General features: G+C 51.8%; 1 protein-coding gene across 1 annotated transcript in view; it reads left to right on the forward strand.

The window, feature by feature from the left end:
• Nucleotides 1–9,753, forward strand: part of LOC142916607 (protocadherin Fat 1-like) — an 18,121-nt gene extending 8,368 nt beyond the window's left edge. Inside the window, exons 8-10 of the mRNA XM_076061752.1 lie at nucleotides 3,894–4,190; nucleotides 6,625–6,835; nucleotides 7,530–9,753. Of these exons, the coding sequence (XP_075917867.1) occupies nucleotides 3,894–4,190; nucleotides 6,625–6,835; nucleotides 7,530–7,780 (759 nt within the window). The 3' untranslated portion in view covers nucleotides 7,781–9,753. The remainder of the gene's footprint in view (nucleotides 1–3,893; nucleotides 4,191–6,624; nucleotides 6,836–7,529) is intronic.
• The last annotated feature ends 6,362 nt before the right edge of the window (nucleotides 9,754–16,115 follow it).

The following is a 16,115-nucleotide window of genomic DNA, read 5'->3' on the forward strand; positions in this document are numbered from 1 at the left end:
TGTCTGTGTCTGTGTGTGTGTGTGAATGTGTGTGTGTGTCTGTGTGTGTCTGTGTGTGTGTCTGTGTGTGTGTCTGTCCGGCAAAACAACCCCCTACCTCCTCGCGGTGCCGGACGGGCAACTCTGTCGTGGACAGTGCTGTGGGGGGAGATCCAATTTTGATTGGCTCCTCCCCTCATGGCATATGTGTCCACCACAGGGGCTAAACGGGGGCTCTGGACGGGTGCGAGGGGCTGGTAACCCCTCCACCTTCAATGAATTACCACGAAACCACGAATTAAACTGAAATATGTAACTAATAAGCTTGTGCCAGAGGCCCCGGGGGGCCAGGCGTCTATGACGTCTCCTGGCCAAACCCCAATTGGCGGAGCCAGGAGATTGAATACCTACCCTCGGGGCTACTCCAGAAACAACGAAAAGCCACTACGGGTGGCCACGTGGAATGTTCGAACGCTCACTGCAGAAGAGAGGCTGCCACTCCTCTGTCGGGAGCTGGACCGGTATCGCCTGGATCTATGCGGCATTCAGGAGGTCCGGTGGACCGGCTCTGGCTCCTGCCACCATGAGGGGTGGACAGTCCTCTACTCGGGGCAGCAGACTGCCAAACAACAGGGTGTGGGTCTTCTTTTGAACAAAAGAATGAAGGGGGCGTGGGAGCGTGGCGGTGAGGTGTGGGAAGCTGTAAGCCCCAGGCTACTTTGGGCTCGCCTTCCCATCAACCGGAGGCGAGGAATGGTGGTCGTGGTTACTTATGCCCCCACCGAAGATGAACATCCGTGGAGGGATGCAGGCAAAGCCGATGAGTCAGATGCCTTCTATGACCTCCTGTCACAGGTGCTGGCTAAAGTGGCCTCTCGGGATAGAGTCATCATGTTGGGTGACTTCAATGCCCGAGTTGGTCATGATACTGGCACCTGGTCTGGAGTGATTGGAGGGCATGGGCCAGATCAGCTCAATAACAACGGTAGGAGGCTGCTAGATTTTTGTGCAGCCCATGGGCTTGTAATTACCAACACGCTGTTCCGGCATCGGCGCATCCACACAACATCATGGATGCATGCCGGGTCCAAGCAAGAACATCTGCTGGACTACATAGTGACGGACCAGCGAATGCGAGCACATGTCCTTGACACCAGGACCTACCATGGAGCTGATCTGCCCTCTGACCATCGACTAGTCATCTGTAAGATGCGCCTGCCATTCTTCCACTCCGGTGGTGGGTGTACACCCAGGACCCCATTCCAACCTAAAGTGGCCTGGTCTCAGTTATCTGATGAAAGTTGCAAGCGAGAATTTCATCATCGCTTGCGGCTGGGATTGGCATCGTCCCCGACTCCTCCTGATGTCGAGGGTAAATGGGCGAGGTTTAGAACTGTGACTCATGCAGCTGCAATGGCTGCTTTGGGTACACGGTCCAGACCTCCCCAGAGACCCTGGCTGACAGAGGAGGTGTTCAGGATGGTTGAGAAAAAGCGACAGGCCCACTGTCATCGGCTACAGAATCCCACGTCAGAGAATGAGGAGGCTTACCGCAGCCTTCGCTCGGAGGTTCGGAGAGCCGTGAGGCGCTGCAAGGATGGGTGGTGGTCGCGGGTTGCTGAGGAGATGGAGTCTGCCTCAGTGGCCCGTGATCACAAATCTCTATTTAACTCCATCAAAAAAGTAACCTGCAGCGCCACACCTATTACCATCATTAGGGGAAAAAACGGTGATCCAATCTCCGACCCCCAGGAACAGGTTCGCAGATTTGCTGAGCATTTCTGTGAGGTCCTGGGGGAGGGAAAATCCCTCAGCCAGGAAAACATCGTGGCACAAAGTGAGGATGACCCTGCTGAGGCTGCGGTGCCTCAAATATTGGAAGAAGTCACCCCCTGTGAGTGGCTGGCTGAGGTGCCATCTGCTGAGGAAGTATTGCAGGTGATCCGGAGTCTGAGACCAGGAAAGGCAGCGGGCAGAGATGATCTCCCAAGCGAAATGCTGAGGGAGGGTGGCGTTTGTGCACAGACTGCCCTATATGACATCATAGCAACAGTCTGGACCACTGGACGGGTTCCGCAGGATTGGAAGGATGCCCTGGTGGTCCCCCTTTTTAAGAAGGGGGACCGCACAGACTGTAACAACTACAGGGGCATCTCACTCCTCAGTGTGCCGGGAAAGGTCCTGGCAAGGATTATTCAGCATCGCCTTGCCAGGCACGCTGAGGAGAGGCTTGCGGAGCCCCAATGCGGTTTCAGGATAGGGCGGTCCTGCACAGATGCCATATTTTCTGTCCGTCTGCTACAGCAGAGGTGTAGGGAATTCCAACAAGACCTACATCTCTGCTTTATTGACCTGGTCAAGGCCTATGATACCATCAGTAGGCCTGGGCTCTGGGTCGTTCTTCGTGCTTTTGGAGTACCTGACCATCTGCTCACGATCATTAAGGACCTTCATGATGGTGAGCGGGCCCGGGTAAAACTACGTGGCCGGGAGTCAGAGCCATTCCCTGTACACCTTGGGGTGCGACAGGGATGTCCTCTGGCTCCCACATTATTTAACATCTATTTTGACCACGTAGTCCGTGAAGCCTTCAATAGCTGTACCAGGGGAATCTCCATATGGTACAGATATAATGGGAGGCTAATCGATGCCCGGGTGCGGTCAAGGGATGGCTCCCTATTGCTCAACCACGTTATGTATGCTGATGATTTGGTAATAGCTGCTCAGTCAGAGGAGGAGTTGGAGACGCTGCTGCTGAGACTGGAGCGTGCCACTAAGAGGTGGGGCCTTACCATCAGCCCCACCAAAACTAAGCACCTGCCTGGGTATTTTGTACCATCGGACACTCCACCCCCACAACTCCCAATCGGTGATGGGGCAGTTGTGGAGAGAGTGGAGAGTTTCCCATACCTGGGCAGTGTGCTTATGACTGGCTCCAGTTTAACAGCAGAGGTCTCACTCCGAATCAGTCGAGCGGCAATATCTTTTCATCGGTTGTGTAACGCTGTGTGGAAGCTACCTGGTCTGTCGCACCGCACTAAGCTTCAGGTCTTCTCGGCCACGGTCATTCCCTCCCTTCTCTACGCTTGCGAAACGTGGACCCCCCTAATGGAACATCTTCGCCGGTTAGAAACATTTAGGCTGGCCTGCCTACGATCCATCCTGGGTTTAACCAGACTGGATTGTGTGAGGAGCTCACAAATCCTTGAAAGATCTGGGCAGGGTCCCATCGGTGAGCTCCTCCGGCAGGCAAGGCTGCGATGGCTGGGTCATGTAGCCCGCATGCCCAGCCACCGCATGCCGAAACAGCTTTTGTTTGGCCGGATTGAGGGGGCTAAGCGGGCGCGGCACGGGCTAGAGAAGAGATGGAGTGATGTGGTACAGGAGGACGTGGAGCTGAGTGGACTTGCCGATGACTGGTACCAGCGGTGTCAAGATCGGCCTCTGTGGAGGAGGCTCGTGAAGGATGCTACTGGGCAGTTGGAGGCAGTCGCCCTCCAACAACAACGGAGGGCGGAGGAGCGACGCTCACAACAACGAGCGGAGCGCCGGGTGGCTAAAGCACAGCAGGTTGGCACAGTAGGGGGCACAGGTGGTGCATCAGCCAGTCATCTCAGTCAGTCGACCCGTGGCACCTGGGTCTGCCCCGTGACCTCCTGCCAGCGGGCGTTCGACACTTCACGTGGCCTCAGGGTGCACATAGCCTGGCACAAGCGTCGTGGTGACGTCACCGCCACTTAGTGGCGAATGGCGGTTGTTGTTGTGTGTCTGTGTGTGTCTGTGTGTGTGTCTGTGTGTGCACCGTCCACGACAGCGTTGCCCGTCCGGCACCACGAGGAGGTAGTGGGTTGTTTTACCACCCGCATCACCACATTACTCACCCCCACTACCCTCACCACCCACCCCCCCGCCAGGTGGAGGTGACGGTACTGGACGTGAACGACCACCGGCCCCGCTTCTCCCGTGACCTCTACGAGGCGACCGTGGCCGAGGAGACTCCTCCTGCCGCCGCCGGGATCCTGCGGCTGGAGGCGACGGACGCCGATGCCGGCGCCGTCGCCGCCCGGCTCTCCTTCTCCCTCGTCGGCTTAGGCGGCGGCGACGCCGCGGAGAGCCTGCGTCTGTTCCGCGTGGACCCCGTCACCGGCGAGGTCACCGCCGCCGAGAGGCTGGACCGAGAGGCCAAGCGGAGCCACCTGCTCACCGTCATGGTGAGAGGGCGCCACGCCAGGTGCACGTGTGTGTACGTGTGTACGTGTTTACATGTGTACGTGTGTGTGTACTTGTGTGAGAGTGAGGTGTGTACGTGTGTGTGTACGTGTGTGAGAGTGAGGTGTTAACATCGCCACTAGGGAGACTAAGGCGGTCGGGCGTGGTGCTGGCCACCCACCCCCTCGTGTATCGTTCCGGCCTTCATAGGTGCTCGCTAACAGCACTTGCCCCTACAGTCTGTTAAGGCTATACAGGGGATCTTTATCTTTGTGTGAGTGAGTGTGTGTGAGTGAGTGTGTGTGTACGTGTGTGTGTGTACGTGTGTGTGTGTACGTGTGTGTACGTGTGTGTGTGCGTGTGTACATGTGTTGTGTTGTACGTGTGTGTGTACGTGTGTGTGTGTGCGTGTGTGTGTGTACATATGTGTGTGTACGTGTGTGTGTACGTGTGTGTGTACGTGTGTGTGTGTACGTGTGTGTGTACATGTGTGTGTGTACGTGTGTGTGCCGACCGTGCAAATCGAAGGTGCTGATGACGACGATGATGACGACGATGACAACGATGCCGTGACCGCTGTCTTGCGTGGTGACCATAGTGTCCTGTATAGTAGTGTTTAGCGTACTGTGTAGTAGTATATAGTGTACCGTATAGTAATGTGTAGTGTAGTGTATAGTGTAGTGTATAGTAGTGTGTAGTGTATAGTAGTGTATAGTGTAGTCTATAGTGTAGTGTATAGTGTAGTGTATAGTAGTGTGTAGTGTAGTGTATAGTGTAGTGTATAGTAATGTGTAGTGTAGTCTATAGTGTAGTGTATAGTAGTGTATAGTGTAGTGTATAGTGTCCTGTATCGTAGTGTTTAGCGTACTGTATAGTAATGTATAGTATAGTGTATAGTAGTGTATAGGCTAGTGTATAATGTAGTGTATAGTGTAGTGTATAGTAGTGTAGTGTATAGTGTACTGTATAGTGTACTGTATAGTGTAGTGTATAGTAGTCTATAGTGTAGTGTATAGTAGTGTATAGTAGTGTATAGTGTAGTGTATAGTAGTGTATAGTGTAGTGTATAGTGTATTGTATAGTAGTGTATAGTGTAGTGTATAGTAGTCTATAGTATAGTGTATTGTATAGTTGTGTAGTGTATAGTGTAGTGTATAGTAGTGTATAATGTACCGTATAGTAGTGTATAGTGTAGTGTACAGTGTAGTGTATAGTAGTGTATAGTAGTGTAATGTATAGTAGTGTATAGTGTACTGTATAGTAGTGTACAGTGTAGTGTATAGTAGTGTATAGTAGTGTAGTGTACAGTATTGTATAGTGTACTGTATAGTAGTGTAGTGTATAGTAGTGTGTAGTGTAGTGTATAGTAGTATAGTGTACAGTAGTGTATAGTGTACTGTATAGTAGTGTACAGTGTAGTGTATAGTAGTGTATAGTGCAGTGTATAGTGTAGTGTATATTAGTGTAGTGTATAGTAGTGTATAGTGTAGTGTATAGTGTTGTGTATAGTGTAGTGTATAGTTTAGTGTAGTGTATAGTAGTGTAGTGTATAGTAGTGTATAGTGTATAGTAGTGTATAGTAGTCTATAGTGTAGTGTGTAGTGTATAGTAGTGTATAGTGTGGTGTATAGTAGTATAGTGTAGTGTATAGTGTAGTGTATAGTAGTGTATAGTAGTCTATAGTGTAGTGTATAGTGTAGTGTATAGTAGTGTACAGTGTAGTGTATAGTGTAGTGTATAGTAGTGTACAGTGTAGTGTATAGTGTAGTGTATAGTAGTGTGTAGTGTATAGTAGTGTACAGTGTAGTGTATAGTAGTGTAGTGTATAGTAGTGTGTAGTGTAGTGTACAGTATAGTAGTGTACAGTGTAGTGTATAGTATTGTGTCGTGTAGTTTGTCACGTAAACAAACCGCGTAACCGATGGCCACGTTTTGTTTCGGTGACGACAAACCTTGGTGATTGGCCGTGTCAGGTGCCGGTGTCGCAGTTTGACGGCACCGCAGCGCCGGTCACGTCGCACGCGACCAGCACGACGTGACTCACCGCGGACGGTCTCCTCCTGTCAGGGGGCGTTCGTGGCGAGCGATCTCTCCGCTCGGACCTCTCTCTCACTCTCTCTCTCACTCTCTATCTCACTCTCTCTCACTTTCTCACTCTCTCTCACTCACTCTCTCTCTGTCTCACTTTCACACTCTCTCACTCTCTCTCTGTCTCACTTTCACTCTCTATCTCTATCTCACTCTCTTCTCACTCTCTGTCTCACTTTCACTCTCTCTCACTCTCTCTCTGTCTCACTTTCACTCTCTCTCTCTCTGTCTCACTTTCACTCTCTCTCTCTCTATCTCTCTCTCACTCTCTCTCTCTCTCACTCTCTCTCCCTCACCCTCTCACTCTCTCACTGTCTCTCTCACTCTCTCACTCTCTCGCACAAACAGGTGCAGGACGGCGGGATCCCCGTGAGGCGAGCGTACGCCACGCTGGCGGTGAGCGTCGACGATGCCAACGACCACGCGCCCCGCTTCACCGGCAGCCCCTACGAGGCCCGCGTGGCCGAGTCGGCGGCCGTGGGCTCCGCCGTGGTGCGCGTCACGGCGCTGGACCGCGACGAAGGCCCCAACGCCGACGTCAGATACAGCATCAGCCATGGTGACCGCCTCACCACCACTCCCACCGCTCCCACCACCACTTCCACCACTCCCACCGCTCCCACCACTCCCACTACCACTCCCACCACTCTCACCACTCCCACCACTCCCACTACTCCCACCACCACTCCCACCACTCCCACCACTCCCACCGCTCCCACCACTCCCACCACCGCCACCACTCCCACTCCCACCACTCCCACCACTCCCACCGCTCCCACCGCCACCGCTCCCACCACCACTCCCACCACTCCCACCACTCCCACCACTCCCACTCCCACCACTCCCACCACTCCCACCGCTCCCACCACTCCCACCACTCCCACCACTCCCACCGCTCCCACCACTCCCACCACTCCCACTCCCACCACTCCCACCACTCCCACCGCTCCCACCACTCCCACCACTCCCACCACTCCCACCTCCACTCCCACCACTCCTACCACAACCACTCCCACCGCTCCCACCACTCCCACCACTCCCACCGCCACTCCCCCCCACGCGGAGGGAGTTTCTGCACTGGAGCACATTTCCCGTGTCGCGTTTTTTTCGTGGCGACGCTCCGTCGCGTGTCTCTCCCCCGTCCAGCTCGGATCGCCGGCGGCCGACGGGCGCCGGGGCTTCCCACCTGCGGCGTTCGCCCTCGGCGGTTCCCTTCGCTTTTGACGACGCGAACTCGCGAATTCCCCCGGCAGGAAACGTGGGGAATTCCTTCGCCGTCCACGGCGCGCTGGGCGTCGTCTCTGTGGCGAGGAAGCTGGACGGCTCCGCGGTAGAGGCCTACGAGCTGACGGTGAGGGCGGCCGACCGGGGGCGCCCGTGCCGCTCCACGAGTATCACCGTCCACGTCGTCGTCGTCGTCGCCGCCGCTACCGCAAACACCGCCTCGGACGGCGCTCCACCCACATTCGCCTCCAGAGGCGGAGTGGTCGATTTACACCCGTAGAATAACACAGAGACCCGTAGACTAACACAGAGACCCGTAGACTAACACAGAGACCCGTAGACTAACACAGAGACCCGTAGACTAACACAGAGACCCATAGATTCACACAGAAACCCATAGATTCACACAGAGACCCGTAGACTAACACAGAGACCCATAGATTCCCACAGAGATCCATAGATTCACACAGAGACCCGTAGGCTAACAAGGAGCCCATAGATTCCCACAGAGACCCGTAGACTAACACAGAGACCCGTAGACTAACACAGAGACCCGTAGACTAACACAGAGACCCGTAGACTAACACAGAGACCCGTAGACTCACACAGAGACCCGTAGACTAACACAGAGACCCGTAGACTAACACAGAGACCCGTAGACTCACACAGAGACCCGTAGATTCACACAGAGACCCGTAGACTAACACAGAGACCCGTAGACTCACACAGAGACCTGTAGACTCACACAAAAACCAATAGACTAACACAGAGACCCGTAGACTAACACAGAGACCCGTAGACTCACACAGAGACCCGTAGACTCACACAAAAACCAATAGACTAACACAGAGACCCGTAGACTCACACAGAGACCCATAGATTCACACAGAGACCCGTAGACTAACACAGAGACCCATAGATTCACACAGAGATCCATAGATTCACACAGAGACCCGTAGACTAACACAGAGCCCATAGATTCCCACAGAGACCCGTAGACTAACACAGAGACCCGTAGACTAACACAGAGACCCGTAGACTAACACAGAGACCCGTAGACTAACACAGAGACCCGTAGACTAACACAGAGACCTATAGATTCACACAGAAACCCATAGATTCACACAGAGACCTGAAGACTAACACAGAGACCCAGAGATTAACACAGAGATCCATAGATTCACACAGAGACCCGTAGACTAACACAGAGACCCAGAGATTAACACAGAGACCCATAGATTCACACAGAGACCCGTAGACTAACACAGAGACCCGTAGACTCACACAGAGACCCATAGATTCACACAGAGACCCGTAGACTAACACAGAGACCCATAGATTCACACAGAGATCCATAGATTCACACAGAGACCCGTAGACTAACACAGAGCCCATAGATTCCCACAGAGACCCGTAGACTAACACAGAGACCCGTAGACTAACACAGAGACCCGTAGACTAACACAGAGACCCGTAGACTAACACAGAGACCCGTAGACTAACACAGAGACCCATAGATTCACACAGAAACCCATAGATTCACACAGAGACCCGTAGACTAACACAGAGACCCATAGATTCACACAGATCCATAGATTCACACAGAGACCCGTAGACTAACACAGAGACCCATAGATTCACACAGATCCATAGATTGACACAGAGACCCATAGACTAACACAGAGACCCATAGATTCACACAGAAATCCATAGATTCACACAGAGACCCGTAGACTAACACAGAGCCCATAGATTCCCACAGAGACCCGTAGACTAACACAGAGACCCATAGATTCACACAGAGACCCGTAGACTAACACAGAGACCCATAGATTCACACGGAGACCCATAGATTCACACAGAGACGCATATATTCACACAGAGACCCGTAGACTTAACACAAAGACCCATAGATTCACACAGAGACCTGCTGGACTATCCTACTCACTTCACCAGCCGTCCACCACCCAGCCTGCCTCTCTCTTTACCCCCCCTCGGAGCGGTGCTGGGCCTCCCCTATGTACGCTCTGCCTCAAACGAGCGTACCTGCTGCTGCAGCTCCTGCTGCTGCTGCGTAGTGAACATCACCGCGGGGGAGACAAAGGCGGTCGGTCAGGGGTGGTGCCACAGTGTTAGGTGTGCGAGTAGGAGCACTCGTTCCGACAGTCTGTTGGGGCTACACGGGGCGTGGGGAGTCATTGTCTATTGCGGTGACATTGTCAGTGAATGTTCTCGATTAAACAAAATTGCTAAACGTTGTTTTGGATTTTTGCGCGTACAATGTTTTTGTTTTTTCCCTGCAACTCATTTCATCGTGAGAATGGGGAAATGCAGAGGGGGTGGGGAGAGGGGTGGGGTGTGCAGTAACATCCAGCCACGTGACAATTCAACGACGGTCGAGTTTCTCGGAGAGTCCCCGACGTGAAGTGAACCTCGTGGCCGGACCCCCCGGGGGTCCCCAATAAACGGAAGCCAAAATCGCCGCCCAATTATTTACTTTTGGGCGACTCCGTCTCCCCACCCCCCCCTCCCCCCCCACTAGCGCACGCAATAAACGCAGCGAGCCACCGGGAATCAATCCTCCGGTGCTCCGCCGAGCACCCCGTCGTCGTCTAAGTCGTCGTCTAAGTCGTCGTCTAAGTCGTCGTCTAAGTCGTCGTCTAAGTCGTCGTCTAAGTCGCGGCCAGAACGGCCGTAGTCACAAAACTTTGATGAGCGCGCGTCGAGCGGAGCTCGTCGAGAGGAAGAGGTCGCCTCGTCGGTTGGCCCTTCAGCGGACATGAAACGACATCGCAACGCAGTTCACGCGAGAGCCGAGGGGCGGGGGGGGGGCTTATGGGACCCCGGGGTCACCGCCATGAGGGTCAAATGTGTGAAGGTCTCAAGCAGATGCAGAGGGCAGGGGGTGCACGCTGGAGCGTAGCGGACTGGAGAAGCACCAGGGCCCCAGGTGCACAGTGAGGCGAGAGAGAGAACCGCGCTGGGAGTTGTCACAGCAGCAGCAACAACAGCAACAACAACAGCAGCAGCAACAACAACAGTAACAACAGCAACAACAGCAACAACAGTAGCAACAACAGTAACAACAACAGCAACAACAGCAACAACAACAGCAGCAGCAACAACAGTAACAACAGCAACAACAGTAACAACAACAGTAACAGCAACAGCAACAACAACAACAACAGCAGCAACAACAACAGTAACAACAGCAACAACAGCAACAACAACAGTAACAACAACAGCAACAACAGTAACAACAGCAGCATCAACAGTAACAACAACAGCAGCAGCAACAACAGTAACAACAACAGCAGCAGCAGCAACAACAGTAACAACACCAAGAACAACAGTAGCAACAAAGGCAACAACAGTAACAACAACAGCAACAGCAGCAACAACAGTCTCAATAACAACAGCAACATCAACAACAGTAACACCAGCAACAACGGCAACAGCAGCAATAATAGGGGTTTTTCCCCTTTTTTCTGGCAACAAAACTGAAACCTTTTGACAAGGATTCATGTTTACTGCATTAACCACAATGCTTGTGGTCAAAATACAAACAAAACACATACTTCATCATCATTATTAAAACACACACTATGATAATATATATGTGGCATTGTCCTTTAAACTGATTGGTCCACACCAAGGGACGGCTTTCTTTTGAGCCTGATTGGTCCACACCAAGGGACGGCTTTCTTTTGAGCCTCAACCCGATGGGTGCTCGACCAGAGGACGCCAAAAGGCGTCACACAGCTCAATCAGTTTCAAGGACAATGCCACATATATTATCATAGTATGTTTTTTTGTGCATTTTGACCGCAAGTTTTGTGGTTAATGCAGTGACATGAATCCTTGTAGAAAAAGGTTTCAGTTTTGTTGCCAGAAAAAAGGGGAAAACCCTACTATTATTACATGTTGGTACTGGCAAAGGAGGTTTAATGAACAACAGCAGCAGTTAAGAGGCCGTACATAAATGATGTCACGCACCTGGGGGGGGGGGTCAGACATTTGTGACGATGTGTGACGAGGGGGGGGGGGGTTGAGAAATGTGACGTCACTTCAAAATGCTCAACTTTAAATAAATATAGAATTGTTATAACAACACTCCTACAACATTGGAGTGCAGCGCCACATGAACAACGCACTGCAATGACAACAATAGTTTAAAGCGATTTGAAGCATGTTTTATTTTCAAAATAGAAATATGGTTTTGGGGGGTGGGGGGGGGCAGAGCTTTGTGACGTCATATTTGACTTTTCATGACGCCGTGTGACGAGGGGCGGGGGAGGAGTCAGGATGAAAACATTTCGATTTTCCTGAAACAGAGTCCGGGAAATATCCCGTGATGTCATACGGAATTAAAACCAATCTTGCGTTAAAGTTTACACCAAACACTCGTGGTATATAACAACATAACAAAATGCAAAACTAAGTTGGCTCTACAGACTCTAACAAAAATCATTAAAGCTAAGTTATTCAGATGATTTTTAACCATGTGCTAAACAAGAACGTGCTATTAAAATGGAATGAAGGGCTTTCACTGTTAAACCGTGCCTCAGATTTCATCTGTGGCCGGTTCAGGGCAGCCAGGTAAAAGCCATGGCAGCCATTGCCTTTGGTGGTGGTGCTTCAAGCCAGTCTAGCAGCCACGTTTTAGGCCGTGGCTGCTACAGGCAGACAGCAGTCACCTCACAGCATGGCTGTGGCAATCTCTACTGTAGCTGGCGTGGCAGAGAGTCAGGTTAGCTTACAGCAGACCATACCTATTGAGGCATGGCGGGTCTTGTATATGTTGAGTAATGGCAAGTCGAGTCACGCTTGGGCTGTGTCAATGGTTAGTGGCCCTTGGCAGTTGAATGGGTCGGTGCTTGTCCCCGACAAGTCCATGGGTTCAGTGGCAGACTGTGGGAGTGCTTGGTATTTGGAATGTGTCGCTCGAAGATTGTGGCAAGTGGAATGGCTTAGTAGCTGACTGGGACATTCCACGGCATGTGGAGAGAGTCAGTGGCTGGCGGCTGTGGCGGTCCGTGGTGGTCCGTGGCAGTTTCACGGAGATCCGGGGTGGAGTGGCGTCAGCTTGGCACGTTTAGAGAGGCCAAGACGCAAGGTCGGACCTGATGTGAAATATTTTGACGGCACGACAGGCGGGTCCAAGGGTGTTGTTGGGGTCAGGCTACGAGAGTAACAAATGCGAACTCACATTTTACTTTTTTAAGTAGTCGTTATTTTGGTGACTGCGGCGGCATGGAGAGGCCTTCGTCCGTGAGTGGACCACAAACTATCGGGGGGATTTTTAAACATTATTTTAAAGTTACTCCGAGCATTACACATATTTAGTTGCCATGCGACCATTGACTTCCTCCGAAGTAATTCGAAGAATGTCTTCATTTGGAGTCACAATTCGACTTAAAAAAACATTCTCTTTTTGCATCCCTTTTTGTGTTTTTCTGCCTCCTTCAAAGAGTTTTGTTTCTGCTCAATCGGCATTTCTGACGTGCTCTATCCACTGCTAGATGAAGGCCACCCCAAAGCTGTCGCCATCCCTCACGGTCACACAACAATGAATTTAGCACACGCTTCCATATCCTCGCTCCGTCCCCGCAGTTGACGTCCACGTGTTGCCACTCCGTCGCGAGCCTCGCTTACGAGGCGATAACACTCAGCACTGCGAGGTCCACACCATCTCGCGGTCTCACAACCTACATCACTTGGAAAGCTCTGGTGGTCATCACTTATCAAGGTACTTAGCAGGCTTAAAAAAAACCCCTGATTAGCTTCCTAGACCCAGTGGAGATCAGGCACATTCATGGATGGTTTCATCGTGGGGGAAAACGTGAAAGTAAATGCCGAGTTAGAAACACGTGTGCTTTGTGCCGGTCGTGGTGCAATGCTTTATCCTTACCTGGAGGAACCCACTTGGGTTGACGCGATGTCGTGGCACGAGCAGTGACACTGCCTTTGTTGAGGACAGGCAGCGGGGGGGGGGGGGGGGGGGGGGCGGGAGCTGTGTTTCGGTGATTGTCGAGGTGCAGGATCTGGCCCAACATTCGCCCTGGCTCCACGTGCCGCGCCCTTTGCACTGCTGGCCCTGACCACGGCTACTGCGGTCCCTCTCCTGGTGGCGGGAGTGGCGGTGGCCGTGGCGGTCCTGGGTGCCTTGAACCTCTTGACGTGTGAAGGTCGGCACGGCGTACATGGGGGTGGATGGCCAGCACCATGCCTGGAATTGCACCAGGTACTCATTTGAGGCTGAGTCGACCTCGGAGAGGCCCAGGACTGGTTCAGAAAGCCGCAAATCTGTAGAATCTCATACCGGGTGCATCGTCAGTGTTTACGGTGGCACTGCCGGGAAGACACCACAATTTCCGTCTGATCACCAGCGGGGGCAAGGACCTTCTTGAGGTCCCTCTCAAAGAGACGCTCATCCGGGGATGGTCTGCGCAGAGTGGGGCAAAGTGCGATTGAAGAGTGTGCTCCTAATCTCAGCTCGTTACCTGTATAAAAGACACCTGGGAGCCAGAAATCTTTCTGATTGAGATGGGGTCAAATACTTATTTCCCTCAATAAAATGCAAATCAATTTATAACATTTTTGACATGCGTTTTTCTGGATTTTTTTGTTATTCTGTCTCTCACTTTTCAAATAAACCTACCATTAAAATTATAGACTGATCATTTCTTCGTCAGTGGGCAAACGTACAAAATCAGCAGGGGATCAAATACTTTTTTCCCTCACTGTAGAAAGTTTCACGGCAGTGCCTACCCATCTGCAAACAAAGGCGATTTTCAATCAGTGACATTGACGCTGCATTGAAACTCGTCATGATCGATTAACATGACACCGGTCCAAATCAATGAACGTAAAGTTACGCCAATTAAATGCCGGAACACGGAGCCCGACCAACACTGTCCCAACTGATCCGACGTACCAATGTCATCGATTGACGCGGTACTATGCCGATCAGTCAACGTGACGCAGCGTTTGGCCACCATCGGTCAATTCACATCGATGCGCCAAACCAATCGCATCTCTGATTAGCACGGTTGGCTACGTACGGCGCGAAAGACGTTCAACGTACACGCGTAATCAATTAAGGACGATCAATTAACATTACACCGTGACAATAATTTGGGCGAGCCCGTGTATAAATCGATTAAACGTTGCCAACGATTTACATTGTTCATTAACAGTGTCAAATAAGCAATTAACGTTTTAAATCAAATCAATCAACAGTAGCAATTAATTAAGTTGCAGTGGCAATGAAATAACAGTGGCAATCAATTAACAGTGCCAATCAATTAACACAAGCGTGGTCACCACATCTATGCCTCTAAGTGTAGTGATTGTAGCATCACCACTGTGCACACACGCACATGTGTGACGTCAATATGCGGGGGAGCGTCATTACCACGCGGGTCCACACACACACATGACGTCATCCCGGCTGGAGGCGGGAATGACGTCAGGGCCGGGTCTGGACTCGGGAGGTCATGAGGGTGGTGTGAGGTCGTGGCACTCTCTGTGACCCCGGCTGGACACGTGACTGGACCCCAGTGGGGGCCGGGGGCCTAGGGGGCACCTCGGGGGGCACGTGGACAGCAGGGGGGGGCTTCGAGAGGGTCCTCGAAAGGAGGCGTGGCCAGGCCGGGGCCCGCCGAGGCCCATATAAGCAGCCTCCTCACGAGGTTCGAGGCTGCCCATATCAAGAATGAAGATGCATCGTGAAGACGCCAAGAAGAGTCAAGCCTCCAGTCAGCGGACCTGCCAGTAGCCCACCTGGCTGGGTCACGCTAGAGTATCTGAGAAGTGTGTGTTAGCTAGAGTAGGTCGGTGGTCACCACCCTACAGACCTGCCAGTAGCCCACCTGGCTGGGTCACGCTAGAGTATCTGAGAAGTGTGTGTTAGCTAGAGTAGGTCGGTGGTCACCACCCTACAGACCTGCCAGTAGCCCACCTGGCTGGGTCACGCTAGAGTATCTGAGAAGTGTGTGTTAGCTAGAGTAAGTCGGTGGTCACCACCCTATGCGTAATGTAAGAGTTAACTGTTGCCCTCAAAGGCGTAGGACACATCCAAGCAGACGTTGCGAGAGCTGAAATAGCCACTATTCTTAAGAATGCTAAGAAACCCATTAGTAACATCAGCAAAAATGAACGCTCTGAATTCGGGAATTTAAAAAGCAGAAGTGATATAGTCATCCTCTCAGCCGATAAAGGCAACGCTACTGTTATTATGGATAAAGATTCATACAACAACAAAATCCAGAATCTGCTCAACGATGGAAGTTACTCAAAAATAAAAATGACCCTACTAATAGCCTAGCGATGAAAACCAACAAGATCATCACAAGTTCGACCTCCCTAATCGACCCAACTAAACGTTCCATCCCTAAAACCTTCTGCTGCAAGACCCCCTAGATGCTATGGTCTTCCCAAGATTCATAAAGAAGGCACCCCACTACGACCCTTCGTATCCACGACCAACTCCCCTACCTATAGACTAGCCCGCTTTCTGTCAGATACCTTGCTGCCTTTCACTGGCAAGACCGCCTCAGCAGTACTTAACTCAGCCCAATTGGTCTCTATGGTCAAAGACGTTGTACTGTCCC

This window comes from Petromyzon marinus, unplaced genomic scaffold (assembly GCF_048934315.1).
Source record: "Petromyzon marinus isolate PM22_M1 ecotype Great Lakes invasive population unplaced genomic scaffold, UKy_Petmar_22M1.pri1.0 PM_G_Scaffold_4, whole genome shotgun sequence".
Classification (NCBI taxonomy): Eukaryota; Metazoa; Chordata; class Hyperoartia; order Petromyzontiformes; family Petromyzontidae; genus Petromyzon; species Petromyzon marinus.